The sequence below is a fragment of the Osmerus eperlanus genome, chromosome 13 (assembly GCF_963692335.1).
Source record: "Osmerus eperlanus chromosome 13, fOsmEpe2.1, whole genome shotgun sequence".
Lineage (NCBI taxonomy): Eukaryota > Metazoa > Chordata > Actinopteri > Osmeriformes > Osmeridae > Osmerus > Osmerus eperlanus.
This window is the reverse complement of record NC_085030.1, coordinates 5,080,122-5,096,693: the sequence shown is the minus strand read 5'-3', so window position 1 is coordinate 5,096,693 and position 16,572 is coordinate 5,080,122. Positions and strand designations below refer to the sequence as shown.

At 49.8% G+C, this 16,572-nt stretch overlaps 3 protein-coding genes across 5 annotated transcripts; 1 reads left to right on the top strand and 2 right to left on the bottom strand.

Moving 5' to 3' along the window:
* Window positions 1–3,485: 3,485 nt before the first annotated feature.
* Window positions 3,486–6,106, bottom strand: LOC134032784 (beta-crystallin B1-like). Its single transcript, XM_062476847.1, has 6 exons — window positions 6,025–6,106; window positions 5,576–5,673; window positions 5,358–5,476; window positions 4,961–5,093; window positions 4,388–4,530; window positions 3,486–4,194 (listed from the first exon to the last, which is right to left on the bottom strand). Exons 2-6 carry the CDS (start codon window positions 5,666–5,668, stop codon window positions 4,023–4,025), a joined length of 660 nt encoding a protein of 219 aa, XP_062332831.1. The 5' UTR covers window positions 5,669–5,673; window positions 6,025–6,106; the 3' UTR covers window positions 3,486–4,022.
* A 1,135-nt stretch (window positions 6,107–7,241) lies between these two features.
* cryba1l1 (crystallin, beta A1, like 1) lies at window positions 7,242–9,938 on the top strand. Of its 3 annotated transcripts, XR_009932058.1 has the most exons (7): window positions 7,242–7,378; window positions 8,092–8,174; window positions 8,330–8,448; window positions 8,626–8,767; window positions 8,902–9,044; window positions 9,279–9,561; window positions 9,724–9,938. XR_009932058.1 is itself a non-coding variant. In XM_062476948.1 (6 exons), exons 2-6 carry the CDS (start codon window positions 8,100–8,102, stop codon window positions 9,424–9,426), a joined length of 627 nt encoding a protein of 208 aa, XP_062332932.1. In that variant the 5' UTR covers window positions 7,242–7,378; window positions 8,092–8,099; the 3' UTR covers window positions 9,427–9,938. The 3 variants fall into 3 exon arrangements, 2 of the variants coding, with proteins under 2 accessions (XP_062332932.1, XP_062332933.1); XM_062476948.1 differs by having other exon boundaries at window positions 9,279–9,938; XM_062476949.1 differs by having other exon boundaries at window positions 7,256–7,383; window positions 9,279–9,938.
* LOC134032841 (uncharacterized) lies at window positions 9,484–16,408 on the bottom strand. Its single transcript, XM_062476899.1, has 5 exons — window positions 16,024–16,408; window positions 15,317–15,431; window positions 13,716–15,181; window positions 11,145–13,631; window positions 9,484–9,582 (listed from the first exon to the last, which is right to left on the bottom strand). The coding sequence occupies exons 2-5, from the start codon at window positions 15,426–15,428 to the stop codon at window positions 9,484–9,486; spliced, it is 4,164 nt and encodes a 1,387-aa protein (XP_062332883.1). The 5' UTR covers window positions 15,429–15,431; window positions 16,024–16,408.
* Between the last annotated feature and the right edge of the window lie 164 nt (window positions 16,409–16,572).

Sequence of the window (16,572 nt, the reverse complement as noted above, 5' to 3'; positions counted from 1 at the left end):
ACAAATCTGATCTATGTGAGCTACAAATGGTTGGATAAACAGAAAGCAGAGAGAGCCTTTGTCTAGGAAGAAGTGGATAAGTTGAACAAAATTCATCTTATTTTTTCAGGTTATAAAAAGTTATTAATAATAATAATACGATGAATATTAAAGGGGTGATAGGAAACCGAGTTTCCCTTGTCATAGTTGAATAGAGACAGTTTGGTGGGTAAAATGGACACAGGCCTACAGAGAACCTCAAAGTCCCATTGACACCTCTTTCCTATGCAAATCTCACAATTTGAAACTGCCGCTGTAAAACGGGCGAAACCCAACAAAGCTAATAGTTGAAGTCCACTCGTGGCTGTACCTTATTTGGCTCTGGTCTACCAGAGCACCTTTGTCACGTCCCAACATTTACATACAGACCAGCCCACTGGTGTTCTGGCCCAGGAACATGAATGGATGTCGCGTAGATCTCACCCACTAGTGTAGCTGTGTACTTCCATGGTAATTACAAAGAAGTTTGGAAGTTTTTCAAGGATATTGAAAATGAACCACGGTCGTAAATGCAGTGTTCCAGGCTGTACAGGGAATGCTGAGCAGTGTTATCCAAGTATGTTTTTCATGGGTACTTTTATTAATATGTGAGCCATTCACAACAAATTAACGAACTATTCATAGTAAGAATAGAATTATTCATACTATTCATCTGTATTATCACTGATTGGTCTGATCTCATTCGATTGCATTGCCTTTTGTGGGGGAGGCTGGTGAAAATTATATTTGGTTTATATACAAAATATATGACTGAATAGTAAATTGTGTATTGAAGATGCCTTTTCATTTACTTGCGCTATTGTATCACAGCAGTACATTGTCCTTAGGCACTGAGCAATCCATAAGACACCCCCACTAAAATAGTGTCCCTGTAATGTCCTGCCACGCAGAACAGGGTCCTTCCTAGCTATTGACCAACTATGCCCTCACTGCCAGTTCTTCAGACAGTGGAAGAGTCAGCCAGTTCTTGGGAGCATCCCTGTGGTCAACCTTCAGCTGTCTGCGGCCATTTACTTTTGTGGAGCTTCATTTTCGAAGATGAAAAAGGTACTGTGATCATTGTCCCCTGCCGAATGTGTTTGTCTAACCTTCACTTCACAACTGATTTACTTTGAATTCTTTTATAGATGTTTGAGGCAATGCAGCTGAGAACAGATACTTATGATGCCTTCAGAAGATATGCCGGGATATACCTGGAACCGGCTATAATCCACAGCTGGACTGAATGGCAAACAAAAAAGCTTCAAATGCTCAGTGAGGCAAACAGTGTCTTTCTCGGCGGTGATATGTGAGCATACTCACCAGGTATACTTGTTTTTTTGTTTGTTTGAATGTTTATGCGTTATTCCAACTATTTCAGGCGAAGTGTTGCCTTACAGTGAATAATTCCACTCATGTTTATTGACAAAAAATGTTTTTAAAAAAATGTTGCATTCTAGGACATTCTGCAAGGTAAGGGAGCTACACAATGATGGATGTGCAGACCAACCAAATCACAGACATACAGCTGGTGCAGGTATTATAACGCTGTAGATCACATGCATATGCACAAGTAGTACTGAGAAACCCTTATAAGCCTTATCTGTCTTATCAATGTTATACATATGTGGTCAAAATGGTCTGAAAATGTGTGTACATAAGCCCCAGTTTTGATACAGAGTGGAAAAAGGTTGATGAATACCTATTGTGTGTGTCTCTCTCTTTCTACACAGAGCAACGAGGTGGGGGGAAGCTCATACATGGAGAAGGAGGGACTTTTGCATAAGTTCAATGATCACTCAACCATTTGTATATCTTGCTATGTTTGGTATGTAAACTCATTTCATTAGGGTTGTCAAAGAAGCTGGAACAACTTGGCAAAGATGGATTGGACACCGGATTGAGGCCAGGATGGTCAATCATACAGGTTATTTCCCCAGGAACCTGGGTCATTCTCCTCATGACCTGTAAAAACAAACACAATGACCCTGCTGTTATTTCATAATTTTGAATGAGCAGAAAGTAACTTGAGAACATGTATCTCCTGTTTTAGTTACCTGAGGTATTTCCCGGCAACATATATTTTCTCTCTCCTGGGGCATGTGTGCACAGTTTCCACAAGTACACCTGGCAAGGGGAGATCGATGTAGTTGTAAGATCACATATTACTCCATGGAAAAAAGGTAATAATCTCATAATCAGATGACCTAATCAGCAGGATAGTAGTTACAAGATAAAATTTGAGCTACTGACACAGACGAGAGTAGTAATAGTTTCGTTGACGCGAGTGGTAGCTAACAGGTGATGTTAGGCTACCTGTTGCAAATTCAAGTAAATGCAAAACTTACCACTCTGAAGAAGTCATTTCCAATCTACGGGCGACTGGTTGCTCCTCAGATTCTTCCTCTGATTCAGGCTCAAACATATACGGTTCAACACCTAATGCACGGTCGTCTCTCGAGGCAGATGAAGCCACTCAGGAAACACCACAGCAGCGAGAGTCCGGCCCCCTGGCAGCCTCTGCCCTTTGACCTCCTGCCGGCCGCACCACCCGACGTCCCACAGGCTGACTCATAGCAGCAAGCGGCCTCGCAGGTCGAGGCCATTCAGAACGGCCAGTCAGAGAAGCGCAGTCAGAGCTGGCAAGACTGAGGTGACTGTGTCCCTTAGCGAGGGGAAAACAAATGGTCACAGCTGCTCTAAACCAACCAAACAAGTCACCCTCTGCAACACAGACCCCCCCAGACATTCTTACCCAATCAGAGACAAATGCAGCCCCTGTTGTAGAGCGCAGCCAAAACACTGTTGAGGTAGTGGCATGTAGGGGTGGGTGGAGAGGAAGACCTAGGGGCAGAGGGAGAGTTGGGAGGAGAGGAAGAAGAGGAGGCCCTTGCACAAGGGCCTCTACTGTGGGTGGTGTTGTTGAAGAGTTTAGAGGGGCCTTGGCATGGAGAGTTTACGTTACATTTACATTACATTACAAAATGATTACATTTACAATATGTTTTGTAACTGAAACTCCAGTATTTCAAAGTTTGGTCTCATCAACTAAGTCAACTAAAGTTGTTATAAACATTGAATAAAAAATGAAGTAATTCATTGTGCACCTGTGTCACCTCTGTACTTGTGAGCTCTCTTCACCATAAGCAAAAAGATGTAAAGGTTGAGAGGTTGAGAGGTTGGAACACAAACACCATCAGAATGGTTTGTTCTTTGAGATTCAACATTGTAAAAACTAGATAGTAAAATATAATCATCAACAATAGACTCTTATAAAGTCCCTTTCTAACCACCTCAGGATAGTTTGTGTATTTTAGCGCCATCTGCAGTACAGGAGTATGCAAAAGACACATCATTGGAGACATGTTCCTGGACATTTATTTGATAAAATGCTGTTGGTTTTATGTGAATATTGTTACGTGAGTAATTTTATGGTTATGTTAAATAACTGGTCATAATGCAGAGGCAACGTTTTAAAATCAAGATTTTCATTTTTATTGAAAAGTTGGCCAGGATTCTGTACAGCAGAGAGGGAGTGCGATACACAGGTTTAGGAAGTAGGGGAGGATAAAGAAACTCAATTTCCCATGGTGCATCATACCCTGAGCCGAGAATCATGTGTAAAACAGCAAGATATTTCTCGTTCCCTCTTTGGTGCTGCAATGAACTGAGGGGGGGTGAAAGGAATAGGGAACGAAAAAGAAGGAGGTGAATGGGGGGAGGGGGGATGAGGGGAGTGGGGGAGCCGAGGTCAGACCCTGGGGGAGAAAGAGAAGAGCAGAGAGTGGGGGAGGGGTGTCTGGGTCGCCAGCGGCTCCTTCCTCGGAGGCGTCCTCTACGTGAGTAGAAGGCTCTCTCTTCGGCCTCGCCCTCCTCCCTCGCTGTGCAGGGTCACACGCCTCAGCCAGGGAAGAGGCCAGGCCTCAGACATCTCTCCCCCGTTCTCTCTTCCTCCGCCCCTCTCCCTCGCCTCCGCTCTTTCTCTTTCTCGCCCTCCCTGAGCCTCACTTGCTGGCCATGGTGTAACATCCCATCTGGTGCCACTGCATGTCGCGGATGCGCCTCACGGACTGGAACTGGGGGCAGCGGGCGCCGTACTCGTTGAAGTGTCTGAACTCGCCCTTCTCCAGCAGGTACTGGCTACCACGGTAACCGGGATACTGGTATCCGACCCAGCTGCGGGGGGGGGGGGGAGAAGAGGAACATGACAGGTCAGAGATTCTTAATCTCTCTCCGCGACCACCCAACCGCATGTTTTCTCACTGTGTCTGGCCCGTTCTATGTGTTCCTCGTGTTCTCTAACTGCGTTCTAACCCTAGCCCGTGAGTGCTATCTAGGCTAATTCTCCCGGGTGTTTGCGGCCACTCACGTTCCACAGCTGACCATGATGCTGCCCACTCTGTCGGTGAAGCCGTAGGAGAACAGGCTGGGGACGTCGTCGTCCATGATCTCCATCTTGCGACCCTTGAACTGTCCGACCTCGTACAGGCAGATCTTGTGCTTCTCAGGGTCCTGGGAGAGAGGGACGAGAGAGGGAAGAGAGAGAGAGAGAGACGTGTGAGAGGATGACGGAGAGAGAACGACGGAGGGGAGGGGAAGAGGGGAGAAAAGATAGGGGTAAAGGAGCGGGGAAGAAAGGAGAGGACATGAGAGGAAAGGAGGGGAGAGGAGAGGAGGAGAGGGAATAAAAAAGGAGGTGAGGGCGGGGGAGAGCGGAGGAGAAGAGGAGAGGAGGAGAGGAGGGGAGGAGGAGAGGAGGAGAGGAGGGGAGGAGGAGAGGAGGAGAGGAGGGGAGGAGGAGAGGAGGGGAGGAGGAGAGGAGGAGAGGAGGGGAGGAGGGGAGGAGGAGAGGAGGAGAGGAGGGGAGGAGGAGAGGAGGAGAGGAGGGGAGGAGGGGAGGAGGAGAGGAGGGGAGGAGGAGAGGAGGAGAGGAGGCTCTCACCATCCTGACAGGCCTGAAGGACAGCAGGTAGTCGTTCTTCTGGCAGTTGCTCCAGGAGTCCCAGCGAGGGTACTCTCCCTTCTCCAGGATGTACATCTCTCCACAGAAGTTCATCTGCTCGAAGCCCACGAAGCTGAAAGCCACAGGACTGCAGGTCAGCATGCTGCCACACAGCTACCACAGACACATAATCACCTGAGCCTGGACCTGGCGACACACACTGCCCTTTTAACAACAACCAGCTGTCCAGTGAATATGCCATAAAGAATACCACATACTGGAGGATAGAGCTCAGTGGAATTCCATCTACGGTCATTGACTTCTACAGAGATATGTGTACTACTGTGTAGAGTCAGTTCCCTGGCGGTCCTTGTGCCTGTTCAGGCGGTTCACTTACGGTCCACACTCCACACGGAGGGAGCGCACGCGGTCCATGCCCATCTCGCACACGTTCATGCACTCGTTGCTGATCTCAATCATGCGACCCTGGAAGTTCTCCTGGTCGAACACGTACATCTGAGGGGAAACAACACAGGGCTGGTAAGTTCCAGAAGGGCGTGTTTGTGTTAGGTTGGGCCCGGGGAGACAGAGCTGCTGTTCTGAGGGGATACTTGCCTTGTAGGACATCATTCCCATCTCGGACTTCTTGCTCTGGGCAGCCTTCCCGTCGGTCTGGGAAGCAGCCTTGGTCTTATCTCCAGTGGACATGATGACTGGGAGTGAGAAGAGGAGAGGAGGAGAGGATGAGAGGAGGAGAGGGATGAGCACCTCATGCGAGGAGAGAAAGGGTGGAAGTGAAAGGTGGTGGAGGTGGTGAATGGGGATGGGGGAGACGGGGGGGGGGGGGGTGAGGGGAGGGTGAAAGGAAGGGAGGGAGGAATTAGAGAGGCAGGACAGTGAAGGAGAAGAGAACGTGTGGTTGAAGTCCTGTTTCAGTTGCGTATGTGTTGCTTCTTACGTGAATGGTAAATGTACTACGAGTTGTGACTGCCGTTTTGAAGAGGTGTCCCGACACCTCTTCACCTGTGCATGTGTGTGTGCATGCGTGCGCCTGCCGCTCTTACCTGTGTGTGTGTGTGATACCTGCGCAGAGCCTCACTCAGAGAGTGTGTGTAGCTCAGAGTGTCCGCCGCCCTTTTATACGCTGGCGCCCACCGTAGAGGGATTAGAGAGAGAGAAACAAACCCGCTGAGGTCAGAAGCATGGGACAATAGAACCACCGCATCATCAGAGAGGGACAGCCACAGGGGAGGGGAGTACAGGCAGGGTTAGGGTGTGTATGGGTGAGTTGGGTGGGAGGACTGTAGAACATAACAAAGTCCAAAATCCATCTCACTTAACTGTGACTGTGAGGCTAAGAGACGTTACTGATTATGGTTTAGAAAACATATGAGCTGTTTACTGTATACCTCTAAATACTGTGTTTTACGTTGTACTGGATATTCACGTTGTTGATATTTCAAAGTGAACACTGTGTTCTTTAGGGAATCTGGTTGACATATTCCCCGGATGAGCACAGGCTGGCTAAATGTATTATGGAAATATTGGGTTGAAGTCAACTACATTTGCAATGTCACAGATATTTAGATACACTCCCGTTTGCCGTTTAGTTTGACATTGATTGCCAGCCTGTTGGTGGGATTAGATTTGAGTGAATTGATAGGGAGAGACAAGGATGATGTTGGTAAGCATCTGCTTGTTATTTACACAAGGTGATTGTATAGGCAAATCTAGTTCCATTAAATAAGGTTTAATCTTTCTTCATGCAGAGGAATCCCATTGTGGAGTTTTATCACATTTCCTAAACATGAAACAAATGCATGTGTTTTTGCTTTTTTTGAGTGGAGTTGCAACCTCGGAGGAAACTCTTTGAAATTGTGCGCGCGCTTGGTGACATGGCATTCATGCACATAACGCTTCTTTTTTTTTGTCCTCAAACATTTGTCTGTACATAAACGTATAGGAATAGCCTCCCTGCTGTTCACTGCCCCCCAATGACACTTGTGCTGTGCGTGCGCACTGTTAATCCCAACATTCTCCATCTCTATCCTGCCTATTGTGCCCCAGCACACGCTGGACTGCTGACTGGTGCATAACATATCGGTCCACTATTGTTTCCGGTCCATTCACTCCAGAACGACACACAGAGTGGTCTGGCCATCTATAGGATGTGCTGACCTGGCTCATCGCCCTGGGTCAGAAAGACGCAGAGACCTACCAGAAATGCCAGGAACGTGCTTTGCTGTCGATGTTCGAAATGGAAGCTGGAAACTTGCGGCGCACCATGGACGCGCCCTGGCAAGCGCGCTCCTGTTCCGACCGGTATATAACTGAAGCGCCAGATTCGGTTAAAGCTCTACGCGAGACAGGCGTTAGGCGCGTGCCACTCCCGAGTTCATCGAATAAGTGACTATCTAGGTAAGGTAAGGTGCCAATTCCGTATTTAACAGATGAGGGAAAGTCAGATAGCAACAGACTTATTCAAGGACCTATACACATACAATTAAAACTCACAAAAAGCACTAACCATACAAACACGTTTAATATTTAGGCTACACTTCATGTAGCATATTTCAGTTACCCTTATTCTCCATATTCCGTTGGCGGAATATTCCGTTGCTTATTTATATAAAAATGAGAAGGCGTGCTTTCTCATCCATTTTTATCAATATCCCCACAGACTACATGCGTTTTAATGTGAGGAATGTATCTTACAGTTGAAAAATTAGAATATATTTGTATATTTAATGTTTAATGTATATTGTATATAATTGGTGTTCCGCAGACACACTTGTGTTGCACCAGTTTAGAGAATCTGTGTTAATTTCTGTCCAGGACAAACAACACTGCGGCACTAACCAGTAAACTCTTACTAACCAGTGAGATGAACGTTTAAAAGCAGAATATTTTAAAGCGTAATAGAGAGGAGTAGAGCTCTGTTTTGGAGTGACTGAACAAGGGTTGTTTAGAATGTTGTCCTCAAAGTCTTTCTTTCTTTCTTTCTCTCTCTCTCTCTCTCTCTCTCTCTCTCTCTCTCTCTCTCTCTCTCTCTCTCTCTCTCTCTCTCTCTCTCTCTCTCTCTCTCTCTCTCTCCCTCTCTCTGCCACTTCCTTGCTGCTCCTTCATCTCAGGAGTAAAGATGTACAGATCTACAAGATCCCCAATGATGCAATCTATGGTTAACTCGGGAATGGGCATGGCCCCTTTCTTCAAGGTTACTACAAACATTCAACATGTTATTTACACACACACACACATACACATACAATGGCTGGATGAATTCTGCCAGCTTCTTACATACCCTTCTTTCTCCCTCTTCCTTTGACTCTCTCTCTCTCCCTCTCTCTCTCCCTCCCCCCCTCTCTACAGGTGACAGTTTTCGAGCAGGAGCACTTCCAGGGAAAGTGCCAGGAGTTCACCTCTGAGTGCTGCAACATCCAGGAGTGTGGCCTGGACAACATCCGCTCCATCAGAGTGGAGAGTGGAGCGTAAGTACTTCCATGTGTGTGTGTGTGTGTGTGTGTGTGTGGAACAGGAACTACAGCATTTGTAACTGACGAGTCTGTGTACATTTCGAGTGAATCTCGCTAAACCATGTTGGTGTCAGTTTCCATCCTCATCCCTTTTCTCTCCATCTCTGTGTGTGTGTGTGTGTGTGTGTGTAGCTGGGTGGGCTTTGAGCACCATGACTTCCAGGGCCAGCAGTTCATCCTGGAGAGGGGAGAGTACCCTCACTGGGACTCCTACAGCGGCTCCCTGTCCTACCACGTGGAGCGCCTCATGTCCCTGCGCCCCATCTACTGTGCCGTGAGTACCTGGCGTGTGTGTGTGTGAGAGAGAGAGAGTGTGTGAGAGAGAGAGAGACAGTGGGAAGAGAAGCGGAAGTGAGAGTGTATAAAAGTGTACAAACCTTGGCGTGTCCGTGTGTGTGTGTGTTGCAGTCCCACCAGAGCAGCCGTATGATGATCTTTGAGAAGGAGAACTTCATGGGCCGCAGCGTGGAGCTGTGTGACGACTACCCCTCCCTGCAGGCCATGGGCTGGTGCATGCCCGAAGTGGGCTCCATGCACGTGCAGTGTGGCGCGTGAGTTACAACGCCGCGCACACAAACATCCACCATGTAACCAGTTCTAGCATGACAACAAACTGGGACGTATATAGGCTTGTATGAAACAGACCAAACTCAAATGCTACAAGCTGACCCAATGCTCACCCAGAGAGTGTCATACGACACACACACTAGTCCCAGCCCTGAACCCCAGAAGCTCACAGCTAAACTGCCCCCCCCCCCCCCCCCCCGCTCTCTCTCTCTCTGCAGCTTTGTGTGCTACCAGTACCCTGGATACAGGGGCCAGCAGTACATCATGGAGTGTGAGAGGCACAGCGGAGACTACCAGCACTGGAAGAACTGGGGCTCTCACTGCCAGACCCCCCAGATCCAGTCCATCCGTCGTATCCAGCACTAAGAGGGGGCCAGGTTGAGGACAGCAACCCCCCCAACCCCCTTCCCCCTTCCCGACCCCCTAGTACTGCCCTCTCTCCCCGTCTCCCCTGACCAGGACAGCATGGGCAGACCCATTGACACACAGAGCCACTCCACGGTACGATGAGACAATGTCGCACTGTAAAAGCACAGGCCCACACACGACATATAGTAGATGTACTGATACTAAGATAACACACAGTGTCTTTTTATCTGGTTCGAGCAGCCACACACACACACACACCTGCGCTGAACCACCCGAACCCCACCCCCCCCTTAGGCTCCACAGGGAGGATACCCACAACCCCCCTGAGGTGCTGGAACCAATCGGAGCGGAGGTCGTCAGACGCAGGTCTCGACATGGCTGCCGCCCCCCTCGGTCCAGTGCAGCGAAGGGAAGATGGCCGCCGCCGTGGTCCAGCTCTGATGTGTTCATGTGTGTGTAGGAGGTTTGAACCACTGGTTGACAAATAAACTCATGGTCACTTCAGTCAACAGGTCTGTTTGAATCATTCATGTGTGCGTGTTGTCGAGAGGGACAGTGAATTAAATAAGATATTACACGATTAACAATTAACTTGTGACAGACTCGCACAAATATAAAGGTTTGATAAAATATTTTATTTTTATTTAAATCAGCAATTCAGAAGAAAACTTTCTGTAGAATTGGTTTTAAACATGTCAAGCGGACAAAACAACAAAAACAGGAACCATGACGTGATCACATTCTAGAACCCTCAGCAAATGATAAATTATGAAATTTGAGGAAAATGTATTTGATGCAAAATGATGCATAGATAACAATTCAACATTCCTCAATTCTTTTGCGAGTTCTTCCAAGTATCTTTCGTGATTTGTCTAGGGAACTGAAACACTCCTGAACTTGTGTCGCTTTCTGAAACACTTGTCAGCCAAAACAGAAACAGAGTGCTGTGGTATTAAAAGAAATCAACAGGACAACTGACTGAACACAACATGTTGAACAAAAAAAGCACACATACTGAATAACAGAATAAGTGACATTGACGATACGAGGTAGAATTAGGTTAAACAATATCTCAAAACTGTGCATTGGAAAAACGACTACTAAAAATCTCTAACTTTGCCTAGTTTGTAATACACTCCTCATTGTTTTGTTTTAACCCAGACATGTTTATCCTCCAGTTTGTTAGACATTTTTGTTGATGTTTGTGTGTGCAGGTGGGCTGTACAGTCAGCTAACAGGGAGATCACCTGGGGGGAGAAGGGGGGAGGGGCATGAAGACAAAATATTCATAATAATTCTGTGTGTGTGCGTTACTGTAATGCACTTGTGTGTGTCTCACCTCATAGCACACAAGACAGTGGGCTAATGGAGGAACCGTGATTAGACTATCATCTGGTGACATCAATCTCCTCTTCGACATCCTCTTCATCCTCCTCCTCATCCTCACAGCAAAGCCCCTCCCCCCAAGTTCCAGGAAGTGCGACCAAAGGGACAGAACTGTAGTCTCCTAAAACATCCACTTCCTCTTCCTCCTCCCAGCTTCCTGTTGATCTCTTGCTATGCTCTCGCGTGGCAAGCGAGACGGGAGGTTTCTCTATCCCACAATGCAGCAGGCCCGGATTCCATTCCCCGCCGAGACTCCTCTGTTGGCCTGTTCCTCCACCCGCTTCCACCTTCTCTCCACCCCCTTCCACCTTCTCTCCACCCCCTTCCACCTTCTCTCCACCCCCTTCCACCTTCTCTGCACCCCCTTCCACCTTCTCTCCACCCCCATTGACAACAACGTGCACACTGCCAGCAGAGTCCAGCTCTACCACATCAATGTCCTCCTCACTGCTTGGGGTCTCTTGATGTCTGAACACGGCCCAATTAGTTTCTTCTTCTTTGTCTTCTCCTCCTTCTGGCCTGCCACACACCCTCTCCTTGTCTGCCCCTCTACTCTGTGAACACAAGACCTCTCTGACCTTCTCAAACCTGGTGGCTGCGGTCACATGGATCGCGTCTACTTCCTCGTCCAACTCTACTGTGACAGGCCCTTTCTTACCAGACTCATCTCCGTTTTGGGCGGGAGCTCGATGCCTCTGTGCTGGGAGTTGTAGTTTTGGACTGGACAGACGCCTTTGGGAGACAGGGTTTGATTTGACTGGTTCTGGATGATCTGGACACGCAGTCTCTCTCTCTGCCCCCTTATCCTCCTCTCTTTCCTCCTCTTTCCTCCTCTTCGGCTCGTCCGTCTCTGACTCCAGGCTCAACCTGTTCTCTTCTCCTTTCCTCCGTCTGTTCTCTCTGCTGTTCTCTCCTCTGTTCTCTGCGGTACCAGGAGATGGAGCAGAGGGGCACCTGTCTACCGACCTCCTGAGGAACCGCCTTCGCTCTTTGCCACCGCCCAGCTTCAAGGCCTCAATCACCCTGATTGGTTGGACCGTCTGAACGCTGACCTTCTCAGGCATCCTGATGGGTTGTTCGGCAGGGTGTAGGCGTTTCCCTGATGTGCCTGCCAGCAGCTGGGTGTCCTCCAGCCTGACCAAACACACAGTGGCGTAGCGTTCCAGCTTCTGCCCTCTGGGACACATGCTCTGTAATTGTTTTATTTTCCTGACCAGGTGCCTGGTTTTGTCTCTGTCTTGCTTCCTACTGCAGATGGACTTGAGTTGGTCTCTGGGAGGCAAAGGTTTGATTCGGACAATTGGTTGGCTGTTGGTGATGAACTTGACGGACTCGGTTTGGTCTGGATGGGGTTTGGTGGGCTGGGATTGGCTGGGAGGAGGTTTGGAGGGCTGGGATTGGCTGGAAGGGGTTTTGGTGGACTGGGATTGGCTGTGAGGGGGTTTGGTGGGCTGGGATTGGCTGTGAGGGGGTTTGGTGGGCAGGGATTGGCTTGGAGGAGGTTTGGAGGGCTGGGATTGGCTAGGAGGGGGTATGGTGGGCTGGGATTGGCTGTGAGGGGGTTTGGTGGGCTGGGATTGGCTGTGAGGGGGTTTGGAGGGCTGGGATTGGCTGTGAGGGGGTTTGGAGGGCTGGGATTGGCTGGGATGGGTTTTGGTGGATTCTTCTTCACTTTGTTGTCTCTGTGTCTGCTCCAGTGCTGGAGGGAACCTCTTCACTCCCCTGGCCTCCTCCGAGGTTCTGATCCCTTCCCTCACCTGGCTTCTTGTCATCCTCCTGCCTTCTTCCACCAGCTTCTCCGCCATTTGAATGTGAGAGGGTTGACCAGTAGAGGGCACTGCCTTGGCAGGCTGAGACAGAAGAGCAGATGAAGGGGGTTTAAGAGTGGTGTGTGTGAGAGGGTAGTGTCTGACTGGGTCCGGCTCTTCTCCATATTGAGTGTGTGTGTGTTGTTGGTGAGCTGTGTGTCTGGCACTGTGCGGAGAGACAACTGCGTGGGTGAGCTCGAAGACTGAACTGGTCTGTGCTCCGTGCTCGGCTGGTCTGGTCTGGGTCTGGGCTCCGCTGTCGTTCCTCATGGCGGCGTACGGTTCTGGTGGTCTGTCTGTGTGGCTGCTGTCTGTCTGGATGTTTCCGTTCAGCACGTTGTTTGCTGAGCTAGCAACCTGCTGCTCAAATGAGAGCAGGAAGTGATCCAGGATGTCGCTAAGATCGCCCTCCGTCTGCTGCTGCTGCAGAAGCGGAACCTCACACTCGGACCTGGAGGTCACCCCATATGTTGTCGCCTCGGCAACGGGGAACGCAGTTGGGATGATGTTATTTATGTCGCTATGGTGACCAGCTGACAAAGCAGAGAGAGTCAAGAGTTGGTTGAAACTCTCGGCGGAGTGGTCCCGGTTGCCGTGGAGATGAGGAGATGCAGGCGGAGGAGCCGTGGCGGCGGTTTCTTGGGGAAGGTCGTTAGTTTGCGTTGCCACAGCGACGTTGGGAATTAAATCGAGGTCCATCATGATGTCTTGTAGCAGGCACTCGAACCGCTCAGCTGAGTCTTCTTGGGCAGACGGGACCAGGGGGGGCAGGGGGGCGGTGTGGAGCAGGGCTGGGGCCGGGGACAGGTAGGGGACAGGAGATGGAGCAATGGGATTGGGGGTAGGGGCTAGGGCTGGGCTAGGGAAGGCTGCAGTAGGAGGGGTGGAGTCAGGGGGGCCGTGTGGCTCATAGGTCAGAGCCTCAAAGAGATATTTGGGGAGGGGGGGGAAGGGTATGGGCCTGATTCGTGGGCGACCAACCTGCCTCTTTATTATGGAAAAGCCGTCCTGAAACAGTAGAACGAACAAATGAAGTTCCATGTTCAACACTGTGACTAGCTATAGAAATATGAATATGATCTTGTTCCCTACCTGTATCATTTGGGCCTTGGTCCTCCTCGGCTTCCTCTGGGGAGCTTGGCTCTTCTCCACCCCGGCCCTGGAGACCTCCCACAGGTCACTCTGCCCTCGCCTCTTTTTCCTTCTCAAGAGGATCTTGATGGGCTGCAGCATATCCCTGGTCTTCAGGTACACTTTCCTGCCCACCATCCCCCCGCCCTGCCCCATCCGCAAGGCCCCCACCCCCAACCTCCGCAGCCAGCTTCCCTGAGGAACCTCCGCCGCCACCTGCTCCTTATTCGCTGCTGTTGTCCCCACCACGTCTCCTCCCCTGCGTCTGCCTCTGGGCTTCTGGGCTCTCCTCTCCTCCGCACCCCTCTCGGCCCCCCCTGCCGCCCTACGCCTCCTCCTCCGCCTGCCCTCCCGCTCCCCATCTTGGAAGTGGGCGGGGTTCAGGAAGTAACTGATGAACCCAGGGATGTTCCCCCTGAACTGCTCAAACTCCTCGCCTTCCCCCTCCAGCAGGTCCACGGCCTGAGGGGGGCTGGAGGCACTGGGGGGGAAGGCCTCCATCCCATGACCAGACATGTAGACAGCGGGGGTGGAGGAAGGGATGAGAGAAGGAGAGGAGGAGGAGAGGGATGGAGGGATGACGTCGAGCCGTGTGGCTTCTGTGGGTTCCCCCCGGGTCGTCAGCATGGAGGAGATGTCAGGGGCCTGGTGTCCGTCCAGAGGGCAGAGAAGGGACAGGGGGATGCATGGGATGTGAGGGGGGAGGTCAACGGCGCCCATAGAACCAGGAGCAGGGGCCTCTTGGAGAAGTGTCACATCACCTACGTAGGACACCAAGGGGTCAGGGTTGAGAGTGGAGCTGGAGGAGTAGAAGGTGGAGATCTGGGGGTGTTCCTCTGCAGCTCTGACACAGACCGGCCCCTCCCCTCCCAGGGACTGCAAACAGAGAGGCTGATGGGAAATATCCATGATGGCTCCACAAGTTTGGATCCCCGCGTCTGCGTTGAACCCAGCGGGCGTCTCTCTTCCGTTGTGTCTCTCGGTGACGTCGCCGCCTGGCGAGTCACGCCCTCCACTCTTGCGCCTAGCAACGTGGTCGTCTCTGTTGTCAAGGGGCTCGGTCTGTACCCCAACTTCCCTTACTCTCTCCTTCCACCTCTGTCCCTCCGTCGAGCTTGGTCCCGCTCTTCTGTCCCTCTCCCAACTCTGGGCTCCATCCTCCACCTCACTCCTCCCCACCTCCACCAGCCCACTGATACCCAGCTTGGCAGCGGCCGCCATCACCTCCTCCCTCTCCACCTCCCCCTCCACCACCATCTCCCCAGAGTACAGCAAGCCCACCAGCCTCAGCAGGGCACAGGCCCCAAAAGCCTGGAACTCGACCAGGTTGCTCTGCCCAGACGAAGAAGGTGGCGTGGAGGACAGAACACACGAGAGCTGGGGGCAGAGAGCAGACAAGATACAGCTGTGGGCCGGGACAGACACACCTAGAGGGGAAGGGAACAGCGAGTAGGTAAGATGTGCACACACACTCCAGGCCCTGTCTGTACATTGTGTGTGAGAGTTGATGAGTCAGTAAGTGTGTGTGTGTGTGTGTGTGAGTGTTTACATGCCCTCCGTACCCCCAGCCCGGAGCAGCGTGTCACAGTACTGGCTGCAGCGCTGTTGTCTCTGGAGTTCAGCCAGTATAGAAGGACTCGAACCTGGGCCTGCCATAGCTCTACATCCCTCCATTCACTGGCAGAAAGAAAGATGTTGGGTGAGGGGACGGGAGGAGGGGGCCAAGAGAGATGTAAACAACTTAAGGTAAACAACACCTAGTCATTACTTTACAATGAAATCAATGATAATCGTCTCTTCAGGATGTGGCTGTCAAATACCTGAGCAGTAAAATTCGAATCACTGAACTAAAAACAATTAAAGGATAGTGTGCTTTTATTATGTTCGACATGTATTTGTATTAGTTTAGCATCACTTAACTAAAATAACGCAATTCTCAGTGATTCAAGACACGTGTTGTGAGTTTGCGACATTTAGGTAAACGAACCTAAAACAGCTAGCCTGTTTGCTAAATTGGCTCATGACGTTCGAAGACTAGCATGCTTGCTAGCTAATCAACATTGGTGAAGGTGAGTTGTGAAGTGCACCTGCTTTCATCACTTAACAATGAGATTAAGCACAAAACTAATATTTAAAAAGTGTGTATTGTTAAGTCATGGTAACGGAAGGATTTGCATGACTCCCCCAAATACTTTGTGTGCAAGGCGGTGGTGAACTGAAACAGACTGACACCCTGAAAACATTCTCAAAATGGTCATGCATCACTCACCTTTGACGTATTATATATTGTTTTCTGTCTTCTCCAAATTAAAAAACTAACTTGAAAGAAATTAATGCATACACGTTAAAACTAGGTGCTAAAATAATAATATATTTAGAATTTCACTTTTATTCAACTTGCTTGTGGCTACGCGGCGGGCGTTACTGTATGTTGATTTGGTGAGGTCATCCTATAGATAGATACATTTCTCTGTAGGGTCGCTTCCGGTGCAGATTCCCCTCTCAAGTCAGCTCCACCATCTAGGTTACATGTATAATACATATTATGTATATGGTCTCCACTGTTAGGAATGGAAATAACTGATTGTGTACGTAACTTAAAGCATTCTCAGATGTTTTCGCCACATCGTGACAACGGAAGGTGACTGACTTGCTCCGAAACATTGAAAAAAGTTTGAATACATGGGTCTGCATGTTTGCCGTCAAAATTGCTTAGGACTGGGTTGCCGTGACCTGACTGTGGAACATAGCCCTCACCTTTCTGTCACGGTTTTGCAAACTGTTAACGCAGATCAAAGTTTCAAAACAAAACTTTATT

What these genes read in the sequence shown, in the direction of transcription:
- LOC134032784 (XM_062476847.1), bottom strand. Translation starts at nt 5,668, where the DNA reads ATGTCCACTGGAGATAAGACCAAGGCTGCTTCCCAGACCGACGGGAAG. An exon ending in CTCCGTGTGGAGTGTGGACC is followed by an intron (nt 5,094 to 5,357) that starts GTAAGTGAACCG and finishes TGTGGCTTTCAG; the next exon opens with CTTCGTGGGCTTCGAGCAGA. An exon ending in ATCATGGTCAGCTGTGGAAC is followed by an intron (nt 4,195 to 4,387) that starts GTGAGTGGCCGC and finishes CCCCCCCCGCAG; the next exon opens with CTGGGTCGGATACCAGTATC.
- cryba1l1 (XM_062476948.1), top strand. Translation starts at nt 8,100, where the DNA reads ATGTACAGATCTACAAGATCCCCAATGATGCAATCTATGGTTAACTCG. An exon ending in TGCGCCCCATCTACTGTGCC is followed by an intron (nt 8,768 to 8,901) that starts GTGAGTACCTGG and finishes TGTGTGTTGCAG; the next exon opens with TCCCACCAGAGCAGCCGTAT. An exon ending in ATGCACGTGCAGTGTGGCGC is followed by an intron (nt 9,045 to 9,278) that starts GTGAGTTACAAC and finishes CTCTCTCTGCAG; the next exon opens with CTTTGTGTGCTACCAGTACC.
- LOC134032841 (XM_062476899.1), bottom strand. Translation starts at nt 15,428, where the DNA reads ATGGAGGGATGTAGAGCTATGGCAGGCCCAGGTTCGAGTCCTTCTATA. An exon ending in CCAAGGCCCAAATGATACAG is followed by an intron (nt 13,632 to 13,715) that starts GTAGGGAACAAG and finishes CTACTGTTTCAG; the next exon opens with GACGGCTTTTCCATAATAAA. An exon ending in TGGAAGGGGGTGGAGAGAAG is followed by an intron (nt 9,583 to 11,144) that starts GTGGAAGGGGGT and finishes GTGCTTTTACAG; the next exon opens with TGCGACATTGTCTCATCGTA.